This window comes from Arachis ipaensis, chromosome B8 (genome assembly GCF_059453495.1).
Source record: "Arachis ipaensis isolate K30076 ecotype BB chromosome B8, ASM5945349v1, whole genome shotgun sequence".
Lineage (NCBI taxonomy): Eukaryota > Viridiplantae > Streptophyta > Magnoliopsida > Fabales > Fabaceae > Arachis > Arachis ipaensis.
In genome coordinates, this window is record NC_142443.1 from 5,664,801 (window position 1) to 5,685,183 (window position 20,383).

A 20,383-nucleotide genomic window follows, 5' to 3' on the forward strand; every position below is an offset into this window, starting at 1 on the left:
ATAAGTTTTGCGCATTTGATTGGTGTCTCCCCAAAGAAAATTCCTGCATTTTTTATCAATAGCATTACAAGTAGCTTTAGGCAAAAAAGCAGTTTGCATAGTATAAGATGGAATAGAAGAAAGGACAGATTTCACCAGGGTATTTCTTCCCGCTAAAGACAGCGAGGAGGCTTTCCAAGAGTTTAGATTAGCATTCATCTTGTCAATAATATTATTAAAAGTGCTTTTCGAAACTCTGGAGTGGTGAAGGGGAACACCCAAATATTTTCCTAAATCATCCGTTCTAGAGAAGTTCAAGGCTTCCGAGATGAAGACTCTCGTCTTATCCTGATTGACCTTCTGTCTGGAACTATCACAAAAGGCATTAAGACAGTTATTAATGATCTCAGCTTGTTCCAAGCTTGCTTCTGCAAATAAAATTAAGTTATCTGCGAAGCAAAGGTGAGAAATCTCTGGAGCATCTCTTTTCAAACGAATTGGTTTCCAAAATCCATGCTCTACAGCTGCATCAATAAGTTGCGATAAGCGTTCAATACACAGAACAAATAAGTAGGGAGAAATGGGGTCTCCTTGTCTGATGCCCCTAGACGGAGTGAATTCTTCCAATTCATCACCATTCCAGAGAACTCTCATTCTAGCAGAAGATAAGCAATCGTAAATGAGATTAATTATATGAGAGGGAAAGCCGATGTCCACCAGGGTGTCCTTTAGAAAAGACCATTTTAATCTGTCATAGGCTTTTTCGAGGTCGATTTTAATAGCCATCCAACCTTTTCCACCTTTCTTGCTCCTCATCGAATGAATAATCTCCTGGGTTATAATAATATTATCCGATGAATGCCTTCCCGGAACAAAGCTAGTTTGAGTTGGCCTGACCAACTTAGCCATCAAAGTTTGCAACTGTTTTGCTAACATTTTTGTAACCACCTTATACGAGACATTACACAAACTGATAGGTCTCATGTGTTTGAGGCTGGAGACCGGTTCAATTTTAGGAATAAGGACTAGGAGAGTCTCATTGATATCGCTAACCAAAGTTGGGTTCCTGAAAATATTCTGAACAAGATTACAAAGATAAGCACCAACCTTATGCCAATGTTGCTGGTAAAAGACAGCTTGGATACCATCCCTTCCCGGAGCTTTAAGGTTGCCCATAGCAAACACAGCCTCTTTAATCTCCAAGGGGGATACCAACTGACCTATCCTCTCAAAGTTAGCAGCATTTAGCTCAGGAAAGGCGTTAGAAATAATAAAAGGAACATTATCAGAATAATCACAGTAAAGTTTCGCATAAAAGGATACAGCCCGATTTTCCAGATCCTTGATTTCTATTAACCACTCGCCCTCATCATTTTGAATAGTGAGGATTTTGTTTCTTCTTCTCCTCACCATGGTAGAGCCATAGAAAAATTTAGTATTTCGGTAGCCGAACTCTAACCACTTGCTTCTCGATTTCTGGAACCACAATAACTCCTCTTGAGCAAGAACCTCCTCATAATCTCGGCATAACTGAAATTGTAAATCTTTCAAAAACCTGTTGCTCTCTTAGGTTAATCTATTAGAGATGCCATTCAGCCTTAGGATCTTTTTCTTTCTCTAAAAAATATCACCAAACACCGAAGTATTCCAATCTTGAAGAGATTTCTTGAAGTTTAGCATATTTGCAGTCCAAGAATTATCTACCTTCCAGCATCTATTCCCCATACTGTCAAAGTCCGAGTGAGTTAGCCAAGCCGCAACAAATCTGAAAGGGCGACGCCCTCTATTAATAGGTGCATTAAAAGATAACTGGAGGCAAATAGGCGAGTGGTCAGACTTCAACATTGGGAGGTGTCGAACACAAGCCTCAGGGAACCTGATATGCCAATCCATGTTGCTAAGGGCCCTATCCAACCTTTCCACCAAGTTACCTCTTCTCCAAGTAAACGACGAACCCACAAAGCCCAAATCCACCAAACCACAATTAGACGCACAGGCTTGGAAGTCTGGGCAAGCTCCTGGGTTGGTTCTAGCCACGCTTCCCCTTCTTTCATAATCATGAAGGAGAGCATTGAAGTCCCCAATAGCGCATCAAGAACTACTAATATCACTAGCAAAGTCTATCAGATCATTCCACAACTCTCTTCTGTAAATTTTCTGCGGGGAGCCATAAACTGCACTCAGGAACCACCGTTTAGAGTTGTTGCTAGATACTCTGAGGTGAACAACTTGTCTGCTATGCCTCACAATATCCACCCTCCAAAATCCTGAGTCCCCATAAGATCCAAATCCCACCATACCTCCCCAAAGCTTCAATAGTGAAGGACCCATCAAAACCCAACTTATCTCGTACTTCTTTGGCTCGATCCCCACTAATCTGAGTCTCAAAAAGAATAATCATACCAGCATGATATTCACGTTTCAATTCCTTAATAAAGAAAGCGAAATTCTTTCCCACCACTCCTCTACAGTTCCAAGCAATAATACTATTCATAAGGACAAAACAAGAAGGAAGGTTACCAAGAACCACGGTCAAGCTTGAGCATTTTCCCTTATCACTGAACCGGACCTCACAACGGATGTCGTCGCTTGTGACACTTCATTACTAGAAGAACCCCCGATATTATTATCTGGTGGTCTTCCTCCTCTACCGATTCTATCGTGATCGCTGCGATCTATGATCTTACGCGGCGGCAGTTGATTAAGGAAATTATTAGTAGCAATATGTTCTTCCAAGAACTCACCAGACCTTGTTGGTATCGAAAAAAACTCTTGTTGCTCCTTCTGAAGTCTTCTCATGCTTTCCAACATAACACGCTCCATCGCCTCTTTTTCAGGGTCTTTGGCCTTTGCTTGTATTTGAGAGAAGGGTTCTGAAATATTCAGCTTTTCACATTGTGCTTTTTCGGGAGAGCTTACCTTTGGGGTTGCACTCTTCTCTTTAGTGGTATGACTATTTTTGAGACTGTGGGCCTTCATGGAGGCCTTTTTTGGATTCAAGGAATTTTTATTGGCCCCCACTTTGATAGGCTTTTTATGGCTAGTAAAAGTTCTTACTTGGGTAAGTTGGGCCTTTTTTTCCCTTGGCCCAGAACCAATATTAAAAGCTTCCCCTTGGGCTTCTTACATTCATGCACTTGCAAATCTTCTTCTAACTCTTCCTGCAGGACGTGAAATTTTGATCCCAAGCCTTGGCCAAGACTTTCATTATTTTCATGCTCTTCCAAGATTGGAATGAGATCAGGTGTCTTTATCACTTTCTTTTTATATGTTGTGTTAGAATATTTCCTTTTTCGAATTGGTTTTTTAACCAACATCCAAGGCCCAAAATCAGGAGGATTTTGCCCGTTGCCAGAATCATGTTGAGACACTAAATGTGGATTGTTTCCATGTTGGTCCTCATTCCTTTTTTGGTTGGATTCAACTCCGGCATGGCTAACCTCGCCGGTGATTTTTTGGCTGCGGAGCTTCATTGGTCGGAGCTTCAGTACACATGTCAGCTCGATGGCCGTACTTGCCGCACGTAAAGCAAATTTGATGCAAACCTTCATACTCAATATTGAGTTCACTCCCCATCACCGAGATCTTTGGCACCAGTTTCTTGGCGAGATTAAACTCCACACAAATTCTAGCAAACTTGCCCCTCGAGTGTATAGACGTTGTCCAATCAATTTTGATCATCTGACCTATCGTCGATCCAACTCTCCATAGGAAACGTTGATTATAGAGTTCGATGGGGAGGTTCGGGATTCGGACCCAGGCCGCTATTTTTCTAACTCGATGCTCTGACGTGAGAAAGAAAGGCCTCCACCTTTGAACTATGAGAGTGTCCTGCCACCATCCAAGGACCCTCCATCAAAGCATGAGAATAATCTTCTTCATCTGAAAAATGGACTAGAAAGTAGTCACAGTCCATATCAATTACATCAATCTTACCTTTTCTCACCCAGTCTCTTTGTAGTCGTTGTTCCATGAACGCTAGCCCCACACGTTTGCCTAGGACTTTCACAACAAGTGCTGACTTCCAAGGTCTGCACCAGTCCTCAAATTCTTCTTTCGATACTGGAATAACAGGACACAGATCAAACGGTTGTTCGTCCGTTCTATTCCATTTGTCTTCCTTGTACCATCTGTCCTCCAGATCAGAGGCGTTTTCGAGCACCTCCTCCATCACGCTGGGACTCTCCTCCAGTCTTGGTCCAATGGGCGTAAGCAGAGACTCCTTGTATGACACCTTCATGTTTCCGTCGGTCATATCTTCTCGCAGGTCTGAGGAGATTATCATGTTGCTAGGATGATTGAGATCAACCTCTTCTCGCGTCTTGACTTTCTTAGTACTTCGTTGAATTAGATCTTTTTCTTGTGTAAAAATTCTAGCAGAGCTCTCCGTCATATTCTTAGCGTTTTTCTTGTTCTTATCAATAGCTAATGATAACTGATATCATATTTTCTTTCTCTAATCATCTTCTGTTTCTAAGAGGATACAACGTTAACTCATGTCATATCTTGTTTGGGTGAACTTCTAAGAAAATATTTTTTTCAAGTTATCGTTTTTTAAAAGATCTTATGGAAAAGTAAAATTAATTTTATGTTTGGATATCTCATGCAAAAAGATCTTTTTATCTATCAATTATGTTTGGGTATAACAACATAAAAGTACATTTTTGTTTATTTATTATGTAAAAAATATCTTTTTTTTAAAGAAAAATATCTTTTAAAAAAAAAAGATGTAAATTATAGCTTTTCAAAAAATATTTTTTTTATTTTTTTAGTACTTTTATTTTTACTACTAGAAATTTGCTAAACACACTAAAAAATAAAAAAAAAAATTTTTTATCAAGATAATGGCACCTAAACAAGCACTTACAAGTTGTTCAGCACAGGTTGTAACACTAGCCAGTGTTGTTTATTATGTACAAGAATTCAGAGAGGTTGAAGAGATGAACACGTTAAAATGTTATCATACAAAAGAGTGCAAAGCACACGACGACTAATCAGAGATGAGTATTGATTATATAAGTGTCTATTATAAAATTGAGTAATTATTTGCGTGATTAAGGAGGAATATGAGGGTGTCAACAACAGTTAAGTAAATTTAGGAGTCTTAAGAACATGTTTTTGAATTCTCCAGGACGAGGTCGCTAGCATATAAGAAGAGTGGTTTTTAAGGGAAATAAAGAAAGATACCTCACACATTCATATATATAGTGCGTAAATAAAAAAATAATCCAGTAATGGGATCATATAAAACTCGAAAACATTAGAAGAGGCCAAATACAAAATACCAGATAGAAACTGAAACTTGAGGAACTTTAACGTGAGATCACTAGCCGACTAAATACCCATTTTGATCCCTGAGATTCACGCGATTATTCAATTTGGTCTTCGAAATTTAAAATTATCTATACTAGTCCTTCAGATTCAAGTCCGGGCACCAATATAGTCCTTCGACTCTTTCCGACGATGACTAGCCAAACGGAGTGATGGTATAGCACCCTCTCTGCTACGCTGGATGATGAGTAAACGACGTCGTTTACCCTTGGTGCCCAAACAAGTCAGAAATGAAGAATAGTGGAGGTAGAGAAGAAGAATAATACTTTATTTTGGGTCTCCATCGTTTTTTCTCCCTTCATATACAAAGCGATGACATTTCTTACTTGTTTGGATACCAAGGGTAAACGATGTCGTTTATTCATCATTCAGCGTGGCAGGAAGGGTGCCATCTCAACATTCTGTTTGTCTAGTTATCGCCGAAAAGAGTTAAAAGACCACATTGGTGCCGAGACTTGAATCTGGAGGATCAGTATAAATAATTTTAAATTTCAAAAACCAAAATAAGTAATCGCATGAATCTCAAGGACCAAAATGGAGATTTAATCTCACTAGCCACTTTGACTTTGGCTTCTTGCATTTTTTGTATTTGATGTGTGGTGTGGTCTGTGGAGGCAATGTTCATTCACTTCTATTCTAAGAAAACCCTTCAATTGGATTATCATGCACTTTATTATCTCACATATTTAAGCTATAACTCTATAATACACTTATTATATATAGAGAGAAATACTATTTGTACACCAAAATCAGCCACTAAAATCAGCTACTAATATATTTGTGTATAAATATATGTGTAGTTTAATTTATTTTTAATATATATTTATATTTCAGTATGTATTTTATACTGGTGGCTGACTTTAGTGGCTGATTTTAGTATATACGTAACATAACCCTTATATATATATATATATATATGAACATGAGATTATTGTTAACATATTATGAACATGAAGTATGAATCATAAGTGAGTAGCATGATTTTTCTGTTCTTTTTTTTTTCAAAATACTTTAGTTTTGTGCACATTATGTGATGATTTTTTTTATAACACATAATTAATTCAATATATATGTACATAAATTATGGAACAGTTCATCTTTGAAAATATTTTTGTCGGTTGTGATTCATATAACTTAGAATATACACATTGATTATATTCATAGATTTTATTCTCTATTAATCTCAACAACCACTTTAGTTCTTTTCAAAAGATGGTTATTAGTCATAGCATATACTTGTACAATCTATTATAACTTAACAAGTTAGTTAGGACCTGAATTAGTTATATTAATTAGTTAGACTAGATGCAGAGTTAGTTAAACCATCACTTTATATACACATATATACAATTGAGTAAGCCAATTTAATTTTTGAACTCTCTCACAATCATAGTATTCAACATGATATCAGAAACAATTTTTTCTTGAACCTTTCTTCTTCTCCTTCTTTCCCTCTTCCCTCTTCCTCTTTCCTTGACTCACACAACTGAGTTTGATGAGAATGCGCGTGCTTCACCTGTGTTCTTGATAGAAACAGCAATTTCGATCAACGAGACTTGAAAAGAAGCGTCATTTTTTTCTTCTCCTAATTCCACCAACCATGGCACAGCCAGCTTCATCTTCATTTGCGGTTTCTTCAGCTTCATCAATGGTTGTGGATCCTTATAACTAGGGACAGAGCTAGACTAACTATTTAGGGAGCGGTATTTAATAATTTACTAAAAATATTTTATATTACTATTTCTATTGATAAAATTAAAAAAAAAATTAAATATATAATCTCAATCAAAGTAAGACAATAATATATAAAACTAAAAGTTACCACTTACAGTTTTGTATCATGAAAAGGCTATTCGACATTTTTTTCTATTTTCAAAATCATCTATAACTGAATTTGTGTCGAAAATAGCTGCTAATTCCTTTTCTATATAGATGACCAAATTGTCTGCAAGAAATTCATCAGCCATCTTACTTCGAAGTCTTGTCTTAACAATTTTCATTGCTGAAAAAACTCTTTCTGTTGTTGCTGTAGACACTGGTAGAGTCAAAACAAGACGTATTAATCTATCAACCATGTGATAAATTCTTGATTTTCCCGTTTCTTGCAACTTGTTGCACAATTCAGAAAGTGTACCAATTCCTTTCAAATGATTTGGTATATCATGTTGATAATGTTGCAACTGAGATTTCAAAATATTTAGCTCATTAGAAGGAAAGTCAAGGGATAAAACTTCTCTGCTAACTTGCTAATTTCTTCAATATTAAATGATTTGAAATTGTCCTTAGGATCCAAAACACAACTCAAAGTCAAAAGCTCTATTGTTTGCTCATTAAATCTACTATTCAACTCTTGTATTTGAGAGTCAATTGTTGCCAAGAATACATCTATTTGATAATGATGCTCAACTATCACACTTGGTCGATGAGATTGACCTCTTCCAAAAACATATTGTGCACTCATATTAGGGACTTCAATTTCATACTTTTCACAAAAATCTTTAACATTTGCAAGAAAATTGCAAAATTCACCATCTCTTAATTGTTGAAGAAGTAACTTTGATGTAGAAATAATATGCATTGCATTAAGAATATCTTGAGATTGTCGTTGTAGTGCTTGACAAAGAACATTAGTGATTCCCATAATCTCTTTTATCAAGTGCAAAGTGAAAACAAATTCAAATGACAATAATATTTTACTAACACCATAAGCCTCACCTCTTTGTGTATAAGTTGTCCCGTCTTCAATGATATTATTGAGAACAATGTTGGTAGCAGTAAACATTTTTACCAAACTGCAAATAGAATTAAAGTGAGAGCTCTATCGAGTATCCCCAGCTCTTTGTAAAGTGCTTATTTGATTCGCACCTTTGCCTGTTTCTAATTCATTTTGAGCAACCAAGTTTGCATTTTCAATTGCTTGAGCTTCTTGTAATTGATCATGTCTTTTTGAAGAAGCACTAACAATAGTGACGATAGAGTTTAATTGAGTAAAAAATTCATGAATTTGAAGTACCTCTCTTGAAGCTGCCACCAAGGCTAATTGTAACCTATGAGCAAAACAATGTACATAGTATCTTGTGGAGAATCTTTAAGAAACAAAGCTTGCAAACCATTTCACTCACCCCGCATGTTGCTAGCACCATCATACCTTTGACCCCTAATATTTTCAACTTGGAGATTATAATGAGAAAGGACAGAAACCAATTCTTTCTTTAAAGTTGTTGCACATGTATCAGTGACATGCACAAGATCAAAGAATTTCTCTTTAACAAAATCATCTAGAGTAACAAATCTCAAAACAATGGCCATTTGCTCCTTTTTAGATTCATCTCTAGCTTCATCAACAATAATACAAAATGTGGCATCTCCAATCTCTTCTCTAATTGAATTTCTCACCTTAGTAGCAAAAATATATAGAATTTCTTTTTGGACATTATTTGAAGTATACTTAGCATTTTTTGGAGCATTTTTTAAAACATTCTTTTTCACTCTTTCATTGTAAGATCCCAAAAATTTCAATATTTCCAAAAAGTTACCTCTGTTGTTTGAACTTTGGCTTTCATCATATCCTCTGTATGCGCAACCTTGAAATGTCAACCATCTAATGCAATCTATAGATGCTCCTAGTCAAATTCGACTCTTTTCAATTTCTTCTGATGTTTGCTTATGAGAAGTCTGTCGATATGTTGTGATTGTTTCATCAAATCATCACATGATTTCAGCGCCTTATGATGGAATGAGTTGGGACCTTTGCCAATGTGATTCAAAAGAGCACATTCTTTTCCACTATTTACTTTCTTCCAATTCCTGAACCCTTTCTCAATAAAAGCATTTGAACCCGTATTGATTGAAGGTTCCTTAGCAAAAAGAAAGCATGAAAAATAATATATAGCATCATCTTCTATAGAATATTATAACCAAGATGGAAACAATTTAAACCATGAAACTTGAAAGCGACGATGACTTTTATCACCAGAAAATGGATAATTATCAAGAATTGGTTGATTTGGCCCAACTTTAGTATAAGCCCGACGGATTTCATCTCTTTTATTTGGAGGAAACTTCCAAATCATTGGCCGCATTCCAGGATCTTTTTCCAAACGAAAAATATCCCGTTGATTTGGAAGAAGTTGTGGACGCTTTGAGCTATTCAATGGAGAACTTGAAGTAATAAAATTTGATGACCCCTCAAGTATTGGAGTAGTAATAGTAGAAGCATCTTCATTCTCTTGATCTTTTCTTTTAAAAAATGTATCAATGGTTTTGAACTTAGTCATAATTCAAATGGCCAAATAAGTTTCTATAATTAAAAATATATTTAGCAAAAAATGTAAATTACAATCTAAATCTTTATAAAATATAAAAATTATATTTCAATTCAAAATAAGATATTAAAATTCAGAACAATAATACTAACATTGTAGTATAAATAATATAAAATTGTAATTAAATAGTTAACTAATAAAAAAACTAAATATACAAACTAATATATAATAACATAAACTTAATTAACAAATAATAATAGATTAAGTAAATAACTAAATATATAAAAAATATAAAAAAAATTAGACAAAACTAACAGAAAAATAATAAAAAAATAAAAAAAAGTACAATACTAGATTAAATACAATTCATTTGTTCTATTTTTGTATGACTATGTCTTCAATAATTTTCTTGAAATAAAAAAGAATAAAAATAGAACTTTTTTTAGAAAGAGGAGTGAAGAACCACTTGTTGAACTACTATCTTCTTTTTAGTCTGCAAATAAAAAAAAAAAAGAGTCAAAGAGGTAAAAGTTAAGAAAATTAAAGAGATAAAGAAGAAGAAGAATAGGAAAAGTTGTTACCTAGAATTCTAGAAAGTGAAGGTAGGAAGGGAGGGGGGCGCTGGGAATTGGGAAATAAAAAAAGGGGGTGGGAATGGGCTATTGGGCTAGGTTTTTTGTATGAATTAAAAGGGGGGCTGGAAAAGTTATGGAACAAAAAGGGAGGGGGCTGGAAAATAAAAGGGGGGGGGGGGCTAGACCATTTTATTTTTTTTCAAATAAAAATTAAAATGGGGGGGGGGGGAGGGCATTGCCCCCGTTTAATTGTATGTATCTCCGCCCCTGCTTATAACCCGGTCTAATCTTGGTCACTCAACAACTCGCTGAGGACAACTATCATTCTTGGAGTCGCACGATGCAGAAAGCCCTCAATGCCAAACGTAAGCTTGGTTTCATCACTGGATCGATACCTAAATCAGATCCAATTACTGAAACAGAGAAATTTGAGAACTGGTAGTGCGTGAATGACGTAATAAGCACATGGATTTTTAATTCTGTTATAAAAGAAATTGCTACCTCTCTCGTACACAGATTCTGCAGCAGAGTTGTGGAACGATTTGAAGGAGCATTTTCAACATGAAAATAGCCATTGCGTGTTCGAATTAAAGCGCGATTTGATGAATCTTCGACAAGTTGCCATGTCTGTGTCACGATACTTCACAAGGTTCTTTGGGAAGAATTGAACTCATATCGTCCAGTGCAACGCAATTGCAGTGATGTGCGTGCCATGCAAGAGTTTCTTCAAGCTGAGTATATCCACTGTTTCCTCATGGGATTGGATGAATCCTTTTCATAGATTCACGGGAAAATCTTGCTCTTGGAACCTCTTCCTATAATTAACAAAGTCCTTTCTCTTGTAACACAAGAAGAAAAACATAGGGCAATAGGAGCTTCACTCAATTCTGCTTCCCAGAATCAAGTAGACTTTCTGGCGAGAAATCAGCAACCAACACAATCTCAAGGTCGCAGCAAAGGCATGGCGATAGACCCCTCTGCTCGCACTGTGGAATTCTTGGGCACACTATCGATAAATGTTACAAAAGTCACAGTTATCCTCCAAATTTTGGCAAAGGAAGGAACATGAAGCCTTCAGTTCATCATGTCTCCACATCTCAGTCCACTTCAGATGCACAAATTAGCCCAAATTTGGCTCCAACATAAGTTCAACAGCTCCTAACTTTGCTGAATAATCACAAGATCCAAGATATATTTCATCAAATGAATCAACGGAAGTTTCAACTCCAGCAGGTATCGTTCTCAATGCATCGATGTTAAGGTCAAATTTATCTCATAATTCTTGAATTTTGGATAGTGGTGCAACCATTCACATTGCTTATGATTTATCTCTATTCACCTCAATACATACTTTGAAGAATTTTTCTGTCTCCTTGCCTAATGATGACATTTTCTCTGCCAATTTCATAGGTTCAATTACTCTCAATAAGCATATATCTCTCCAAAATGTGCTTTATGTCCCTGAGTTTCGTGACAATTTACTTTCAATTTCAGTCTTTCTTGTTAACTCCACAATCGCTGTCACTTTTGGTTTTAATTACTTCACTATTCAGGACAACAAGTGTTTGAAGACGATTGAGAAGGGTGACTTGCAACAAGGACTTTACATCCTAAGAACAGAAATCCCAACCAATTCGGCACTGCATGGATCACAGAATTCCTCAAATTCTTTTCTTTCTAGTCATATTTCTCCTACTGATTCTATCTCAATAAATTTGTGTAGTCTAGATTTATGGAACACACGTCTTGGTCATGTACCTTCTAACATTCTAGAATACTTAGATAGTATTTTGCATTTATCGAATAAATTAAGTTGACATACTTGTGAAATTTTCCATTTAGCTAAATTCAAGAAGCTTCCCTTTGAGTCACATAATCACATATCTTCTAACGCTTTTGACCTTAGTCATTATGATGTGTGGGACCTTATCATACTCCCACTTATAATGTAAAACGTTTCTTTCTAACCATTGTTGATGATGTAACCAGATTTTTTGGATTTATATGCTGAATAATAAATCTGAAGCCACAGGTTGCTTGAAGGATTTCCTTGCAATGACTGACACTCAGTTTGGAATTACGATAAAATGTCTCGGGTCTGACAATGCTAAGGAACTTGCACTTAAGGAGTTTCTGCAGAAGAGATGTGTTCTGCATCAATTCCCATGCCCCTATCGACCCCAACAAAATGCTGCTATAAAGAGAAAGCACTAGCATCTGTTGAATGTGGCCATATTCTTATTCTTTCAGTCAAAAGTCCCTATTTCCTTTTGGGGGGAGTGCATCATCACTGCAGCTTTCCTAATCAATCGAACCCAAGCAAATTATTACAATTTAAGTCTCCCTTTGAACTGCTATTTGGAAAGACACCCAACTATGATGCCTTAAGAAATTTCAGTTGCCTTGTATATACAGCAAACACCTCTAACTCCAAAATCAAATTTTGTCCTAGAGCTGATTCTTCGGTCTTCATTAGATATCCAATTGGTTACAAAGGTTACAAACTCTACAACCTTAGAGCCAAACAATTTTTTATCTTAAGAGACATCATTTTCCATGAACATATTATGCCTTTTAATACCTCACCTCATCTGCAGTCTAATGAGGACTTGTTCAATGACTTTGTACTTCCTAAACCAATTCTTGATCACATCTCTTCTCCATTCTCACAGCCGACTCCAACCGTCATACACTCAAAACTTCAACATCAAGAAGCAACACCAAACACCATCACTTCCCCACCCAAACAACTAAGAAAATCAACTAGACACATTCAATCTCCTCCTTACCCCAATGACTACGTCTGCCACACCTCTACTCCCTATCACTTAGCCAATCATATTAGTAACCATTTCCTTAATCTCACATACCTTAACTTCGTCGCACAATTAGACACCATACCTGAGCCTCAATTTTACCACCAGTCAGTTCAGTTCGAAGAATGGAGACAGGCTATGCAAGAGGAACTTGATGCGCTTGAGGCCAACAACACTTGGGTCCTCATACCTTTACCACCAGACAAACGAGCCATTGGTTGTCGTTGGGTGTACAAAGCTACACTAAAGGCTGATGGCTCATTAGAGAGATATAAGGCACACTTGATTACAAAAGGATATACTCAACAAGCTGGTATTGATTTTAGGGACACATTCTGTCCCGTAGCAAAGATCACCACTGTGAGAACCTTAGTTACCATTGTTGCAGTCAAGAATTGGAGCCTCCTACAGCTAGATATAATAATGCATTCCTCAATGGTGAACTTAATGAGGAAGTCTACATGGAATTGTCTTTGGGTCATCCTCAGCGGAAACAGGGGTTAGTTTGTAAACTCACACATTCCATGTATGGGTTGCGACAAGCATCAAGGCAGTGGTTCACTAAATTTTGCAACACACTGACCACCCATAGCTTTACACAATGCAGAAAGGATTACTCTCTTTTCGCTCTAGGAGAGGGTGAGGCAACTACCTATCTCATCGTGTACGTGGACGACATCATCATCGCTGATCCCAAATATGAAATGGTGGACAATGTTAAATACAAGTTTCAATCCATCTTCAAGTTTAAAATCTTGGGTGACCTTAAGTTCTTCCTTGGTCCTGAGCTTGCCAAATCAAAAGATGGGATTACTCTGATTCAGCGAAAATATACACTCCCATTATTAGAGGAGACTAGTTTCTTAGGGTGCAAACCTGCCAATACACCCATGGATATTAATCTGAAACTTAGGGCTGACGAAGATGATCCTATCCCTGATGCTTCGAGTTATCGCAGATTAATTGGCCGCCTCATATATCTCACTATATCTCGGCCAGACATCACTTTTGCCATGGTAAAATTGGCTCAATACATGGCAAATCCTTAAACTTCTCATCTCAAAGCTGTGCACCATGTCCTCAGGTATTTGAAGGCAGCACCTGGCCAGGGATTACTCTTCTCATCAAAATCTAAATTTCACCTCTCCATGTACATAGACGCTAACTGGGGCAGCTACCTCGACACACGGAGGTCCACGACCGACTATTGCACGTTCTTAGGAGATTCATTAGTGTCATGGAAGATCAAGAAGCAAGATGTAGTTTCGAGGAGCTCAACAGAGGCAGAGTACAGAGCTCTAGTCAACGCTGCCTGTGAAGTTCTTTCCATCATTACCCTTCTCAAGTTCATGCATGTCGAGGTGAATTCAGCAATGATTTTTGTGACAACATCTCAGCCATTCAAATGGCCACCAATTCGAATCTACATGAAAGGTCCAAGAACATTGAAATCGATTGCCACTTCGTTAGAGAAAAAGTGGCAGCAGGGATCGTCAAACTCATCCACGTACCGAGCAAGCTTCAACTCGCAAATTTACTCACCAAGGCTCTCCCAGCGCCTCAGTTCAAATTTCTTATGGCCAAGTTCGGAATATACAACATGTATGCTCCAACTTGAGGGGGGTATTAGTCATAGCATATACTTGTACAATCTGTTATAACTTAACAAGTTAGTTAGGACCTAAATTAGTTATATTAATTAGTTAGACTAGATGCAGAGTTAGTTAGACCATCACCTTGTATACATATATACACAACTGATTAAGCCAATTCAATTTTTGGACTCTCTCACAATCACAGTATTCAACAATGGTATTTTGATGGAGTTTTGTTAATATAATTTCAGTTACAGTCGTAATTTATTGTTTTCAAATTTTTAGCGGAACTTAAACATGCAGCAATATCTATATGTAGTTACTCTATTTATCTGTTCCTTTTTAATATATATTTTCAAATGAACTTGTTTTTCTTCAAACGGGCTGTATCACAATTCTAATCATTATGTCGATTACATTAGTTTTAGTATTACATGTGTGACTCTTGAAATCATTGAACATGGATTTTGTACTTATGTTGCTCTTGAATTTAACAGTAGAAAACCTTAAAAATGAGTAAACTATATATATACCACTCTATACTTAATTATTTTCCTTCACTTTTATCACTGATATCCCTTTAGTCTCAAAATGCATCGGGTTTATTTCAAATATTTTGTTTTTGTATGTCCCTGCGAGACATAGGTACATGCACTAGTATGTTCCTATTCTATTGATGTTAGAGCATAATTAATAAATATATTTGATTGAGAAAGTATAGGAAGACAATATAAATATTAAACAACGTAAACAACAATCTAAAAAATTAATTAATTTTAAATTAATTATAAAATCAGAATTTGAATTTAAATAATTAGAATTAGGAAATGCAATTTCCTCCGAACACACTGTGACACCACGTCTATTCAATTTCAACCCCCCTCCTCCTCCGCCACTCACACAACCGTTCAATCCGACACTCCTCCCCCTCCGCCGCTCACCCCAATGCGCCTTCCCGCAATCTCGCAGTGCGCCCTCGCCGATTGCTAAAGCTGTATTGCGCCGCTGTTGCTTCCTTGTGCAGTTGCCGCTATTTTCGCATCACTCTTTTCTGGCGGCGTTGCTGCTGCATCATGTCGGTTTGTCGTTATAAAGCGCTGTAATTTCTAGTAAAAGCCACTGGAGAGTGAACCATCGATGGAGCCATCAATCCAATCAACCTATCATCCAGGTTGCTGTTGCCGGCTGCTGCCACACGAGTGATGCCATCGCGCGCGTTCCCCATGCGCCACTGCAGCTGTCTCGCATTCCACGGGCGTCGTTGCTGCTGCCTCGCGATCCTTGGGTGGCGCTGCTGCTGTCTCGTCATCGTCCTCCCTCCACCACCGTCCTCCCTCTGCTGCCATGGTGCTCATCCTCCTCATCTTTCTCTTTCTTCTTTTTCCCCTTTTTCTGGATATGACTTTTATTCTTTAGGTTAATTAGGTGAATTGTTGTTCATTTTACTAAGCATGGAGATAGCTATTTTTATTCTAAAATGGAAATTTATTTAGTTTGGATTGGATTTAGTAGATACAATAAACTTTGCTGTATGTTCATTTTACTAGAAATGTGAATATTATTTTCATTCTAAAGTGGATGTTCATTTAATTTAATTTGGATTAGATTTAAGTAGATACAATAAAATTTGTTGGATGTTCATTTTACTAGGTACGTGGATGGTTATTTTCATTCTAAACCGACGGCTTGATGGAAAAGAAGCTCCGTGGCGCTGAGGCTGGCTAGTGAGGGAGGAACCGACGATGCAATGAGGATTTGGAAGGGGGTATGTGGCAGTAAAAAGGTTGGTGAATGATTAAAGTGTAAAAGACGAAAGTAGAATTTTTAAAAAGATAATTTTAAAAGACGAAAGTGCAGCCTATTGTTCACGTTATTCACAATTTCTGCTAGATAAATAACGAAAATTGTAAACAATGTGAATAATGGACTACATTCCAGACCCACTAAACATAAATAAACTTAATTAATTTAAAAAAAGCGTTGTTATACTCTCTCTTTATTTTGATTTCCGGGTTGATGAGTTCAATTAAGGCATGTTGGATTAAAAAATAGTTTTCAAAAAGTGTAGATTATAAAACATTTAATTGGTTGGTCCAAAATGGAATAAAAAGACAATATGACCAACCGGGACAAGATTTGGTGAGGGTGCATTCTAAGTTTTGACTTTGTCTTTTGCTTTAACAAATTTTAATTTTAGATATTACATCATAAATATAAATATATTATTTACTCACATATTCGACAATTTTAAAAGATTTTATTCATTAGTTAATATTATTAAAATTCAAACTCAAATATAATATATTAAAAAATATATTAATATATCATCTCAACTATATCTCAGCTGCAGCAACCAATCTTGAAATGTGAATTGAGGCACTCCACAAGTTCGGGTTGGTGAGCATTGAGGCAGAGGTTGGTTCCTTGCATTCTTAGGCTTTATTTTCGTGTGTGCAAGTTGTGGTGCTTGTGGCCCAATGCCTACCTAGTTTGCTGCATAACTGGTAAATTACAAAATGATGTACCGAAATCAAGGGGCAGTTCGGACAATAACAAAATCTAATGCTTTTTTGTTGGTTCCACTAGCTAATATACTAATCTGACAACGGGCTAGTTGTGAGCTTATAATTAACAAATATTTAGGGTAGTGGTTGGTAGTGTTCGCCAAAATACTATACTAATTCCATTAAATTATGGAAAATGATGGGGACTAGTATAAAAGAATAAAGAATTAATTAATATTAGTTCCCTTGTAAGATAAATATTTAAAAGATATTTGATGGGTACGTTTCAGTATCAATTTGCTTCAAGGAAAAGTATTTACAGTGTTACAAGATATTTTGTAAGATAATTACGTTTTCATCCCCAAAATTGAATATAAACTAGCTTTTTCTTATTGAATATGCTAGTATTTCACCTTCACGCTTATTAGGATTGAAATACATATAGAAATTAATTTTATAGTTTTTTTTATTGCAGTGTTTAAATTGTCTAACTTATTTTTATAATATAAAAAATAAAATATTTACAATTTAATAAATATTATTTATTTATTAGTAAATTAGCTACAATAAAATAGGTATCATTAGCAAGTTCAGAGTTCAGATAAATGGCAAAAAGAGATAAGAAATGACAAGCTTAAGATTTAAGAAACACACACAGTGATGCAGGGGCACAAAAGAGTACATGAGCGTCTACACAAAGTTCCAAGTTCCAAGAAGTTATCCCAAAAATACTCCATTATTATCTACACTTTTCTCCTCTTTTCTTAAATACAATGGCATTTCATTATAGAGTAAGATTTAAATACACTATAAAATGTAAAATGATACAATTGTATAATTATATTTATTTTTTTATATAATTATTTATGTATTTAATATAAAATAAATTATTTTTATTAATATAATATTATATAATAAGATATAGATATAAAATTATTTTACTTTATATATACGTACAATAATTACAAATTATTCGTAAAAGAATCATAGTCATTCTTCACACCAAAATTCCGTATATTTTAAAACTTTTCAAACTTAATTTTAAAAAAAAATAAGTTTAGGAACATAAATACAATCCCCTGTAAAAGAGAATCGAAATAATGAAATAATTATTTTGTACTTATGTTCAGAAAACTCAAAATTACAAATTAATTAATTAATTTAAAAGAAAATGCTAATTTCCTCTGGAAGAGGGTGTCCAAGGGGTCATGTCCATGGGATAACTACCCAAGACCCTCAAGAAAGAGGTGAATTCCTGCACCTCTGCCAAGGCGTTCTGCGCCCTAACGTCTGCCATGGACGCCTCAAAATCAACGTAGAATAGATACTCAAAGTGTTTGGCCGTTCCAACGTTCGCATCATCCACGAGTCTGATCGGACGGTTCCTGTGCGGCCGCGACTCAATCTTCGTCAAGCTTATGTTCCTGAAGGCGAACGCCGATAGCACCTTGAAAAGTACCGAAGTGCCCTTATCGTGCGCAAAAACAATGCTCGTTTTGAACGGCCTATCTGTACGGGGAATTATCGGTTCTCGTGCCAGCATCACGAATCGGGTTACGTTGCTCGGGTCGTCTTGGATCCCATCCGCTAAAACCTGGAGTCCATACAGCTCTGCCGCGCGAGCGCTCGCGATTGCAGCCGTGTCGCGGAGGCAGTTGACTGCCACGAACTCTGCGGCGCCGGCGGTGTCGTCGACGGCCTCGCGAGCCACGTTGAGGCCGAGCTTTGTGAGAGTGTGCTCACACTGAGCTAGAGCTTGAGGGTGCGAGATTACGCGGCTGAGGTACTCCTTTCGTACGCCGGGGAGAGCGAGGAGGCAGTGGTGGACAGGGAGCTGTACCTCGCCAACGATGTGGAGGCGGTGGCGGAGGAGGAGATCGTAGTTCCGGTGGATCGATCCGCCAAGGGAGTTTTCAACCGGGAGTACGGCGCGGTCGGCAATCCAGAGCTCCACTGCCTGGAACGCCACCTCAAACTGGTCGCACGGTATGGCCTCACAGTTAGGGTAAGCTTTTCCGGCGGCGGCCTCGGAGTATGCGCCGGGAACGCCTTGGTACGCAACGCGAAGCTGCGAACCGTGCATTGGAGCCGGCGAGAGGTCAGAAATCGTTAGCGGCTTGGGAGGGAGCGGCTTGGCGCTGTCTGCACTGCCGTTAATTGGGACGAGATTAAGGTCCGTAACAGCGGTTTTGTGGCCGTTAACAGCGGCGATGTTATCAGCGGCAGAGTTGTTGTTTCCGGTGGAATTAGAGGAAGCAGAAGATTTTTCCTCCGAAAAGACTTTGCTGGATAAAATGGCGCAGGAGCTCTGCCAGTCCACTCGGTTGGAGCCGATTCCGAAGCTGGTGGGTTCGAAGGCGTAAACGCATTTAACAGTTAATCGGTTCGGGCCGGGCCGTTTGGAATGCTGTTTTAGGAGGTAACTGAGACTGAGAGCATTGGAAGGTGGCTGCGTTAGGGTGGTCATGTCGAAATAAAATTGAAATTGAAATGAAATAGAAATTGAAGGTCAATCAAGGGGTTTGTGTTTTCTAGCTTGGTGTTCTCTTTGGAGGAGGAAACGTCAAGCTGAGAAAAGAATGGTGGGGTGGGTAAGGGGCTTAAATAGTGGTAGATGGAGTTGTTGGAGAAACTGCGTAGCAAGTGTTAGGGGGGAGATGGTATTTTTCAGGTCGTTTGGTCAATCTCACACCTACCCTCCTATTGTCTATACCTCCCCTCCCACATTGTAATATTTTATTATTTTATTTCTTTCTCTCTTTCTACTTGCTAGATAGTAGATACGTTTATTTAAATTTTATCCATTTTATAACGTTTATGGTTTTATATAATATTAATATGAGATTATGAGTTAATGAATCAGACACAATCTAACTTTTTCCTTATATACAATGTTTTGATTTTTTGATAGATTTATAAATTAAGTATTATTTAGATTATTTTTTATTAATTTAATGTTAATAATAATTATTATAGTAAGAATATATAAGAAGTATATAAAATTAATTACAAAATATTTTTTATTAATTTTTTTATTTATTTAAAAATTTTAAAATGAATAAAAAGAAAAAATTAAAAAAAATATTTTATGATTAAATTTATGTACTCTTTATGTACTTTTATTATAATTAATTATTATTATTATTAAATTAATAAAAAAATAATTCATATAACATTAAGAAAAAAATTAATTAATTAATTAATTATACCATTCATTGATATAAAGATGTATCGGAATGACCAAAATATGCATCAATATAATTTCTTAATTTCTTATGTACCAAATTTATTACTTGTTCTAATTTCTTCTTTGGGGAA

The 20,383-nt window shown here is 36.6% G+C and overlaps 3 protein-coding genes and 1 pseudogene across 3 annotated transcripts; all 4 read right to left on the reverse strand.

Annotated features, from left to right (window-relative positions):
- Nucleotides 1-3,414: 3,414 nt before the first annotated feature.
- LOC148547062 (uncharacterized) lies at nt 3,415-4,372 on the reverse strand (annotated as a pseudogene).
- Nucleotides 4,373-7,148: 2,776 nt separating this feature from the next.
- Nucleotides 7,149-8,092, reverse strand: LOC148547063 (uncharacterized). The gene is made up of 2 exons (XM_088495274.1): nt 7,694-8,092; nt 7,149-7,490 (listed from the first exon to the last, which is right to left on the reverse strand). Exons 1-2 carry the CDS (start codon nt 8,090-8,092, stop codon nt 7,149-7,151), a joined length of 741 nt encoding a protein of 246 aa, XP_088351400.1.
- Nucleotides 8,093-8,128: 36 nt separating this feature from the next.
- On the reverse strand, nt 8,129-8,619 carry LOC148547064 (uncharacterized). Its single transcript, XM_088495275.1, has 2 exons — nt 8,459-8,619; nt 8,129-8,357 (listed from the first exon to the last, which is right to left on the reverse strand). Exons 1-2 carry the CDS (start codon nt 8,617-8,619, stop codon nt 8,129-8,131), a joined length of 390 nt encoding a protein of 129 aa, XP_088351401.1.
- Nucleotides 8,620-18,163: 9,544 nt separating this feature from the next.
- Nucleotides 18,164-19,784, reverse strand: LOC107613914 (arogenate dehydratase 3). Its single transcript, XM_016316108.3, has one exon. It carries the CDS (start codon nt 19,530-19,532, stop codon nt 18,240-18,242), a length of 1,293 nt encoding a protein of 430 aa, XP_016171594.1. The 5' UTR covers nt 19,533-19,784; the 3' UTR covers nt 18,164-18,239.
- Nucleotides 19,785-20,383: the final 599 nt, after the last annotated feature.

What these genes read in the sequence shown, in the direction of transcription:
- LOC148547063 (XM_088495274.1), bottom strand. Translation starts at nt 8,092, where the DNA reads ATGTTTACTGCTACCAACATTGTTCTCAATAATATCATTGAAGACGGG. An exon ending in AGCATCATTATCAAATAGAT is followed by an intron (nt 7,491 to 7,693) that starts GTATTCTTGGCA and finishes TTGAAATCTCAG; the next exon opens with TTGCAACATTATCAACATGA.
- LOC148547064 (XM_088495275.1), bottom strand. Translation starts at nt 8,619, where the DNA reads ATGGCCATTGTTTTGAGATTTGTTACTCTAGATGATTTTGTTAAAGAG. An exon ending in GAAAATATTAGGGGTCAAAG is followed by an intron (nt 8,358 to 8,458) that starts GTATGATGGTGC and finishes TTTTGCTCATAG; the next exon opens with GTTACAATTAGCCTTGGTGG.
- LOC107613914 (XM_016316108.3), bottom strand. Translation starts at nt 19,532, where the DNA reads ATGACCACCCTAACGCAGCCACCTTCCAATGCTCTCAGTCTCAGTTAC.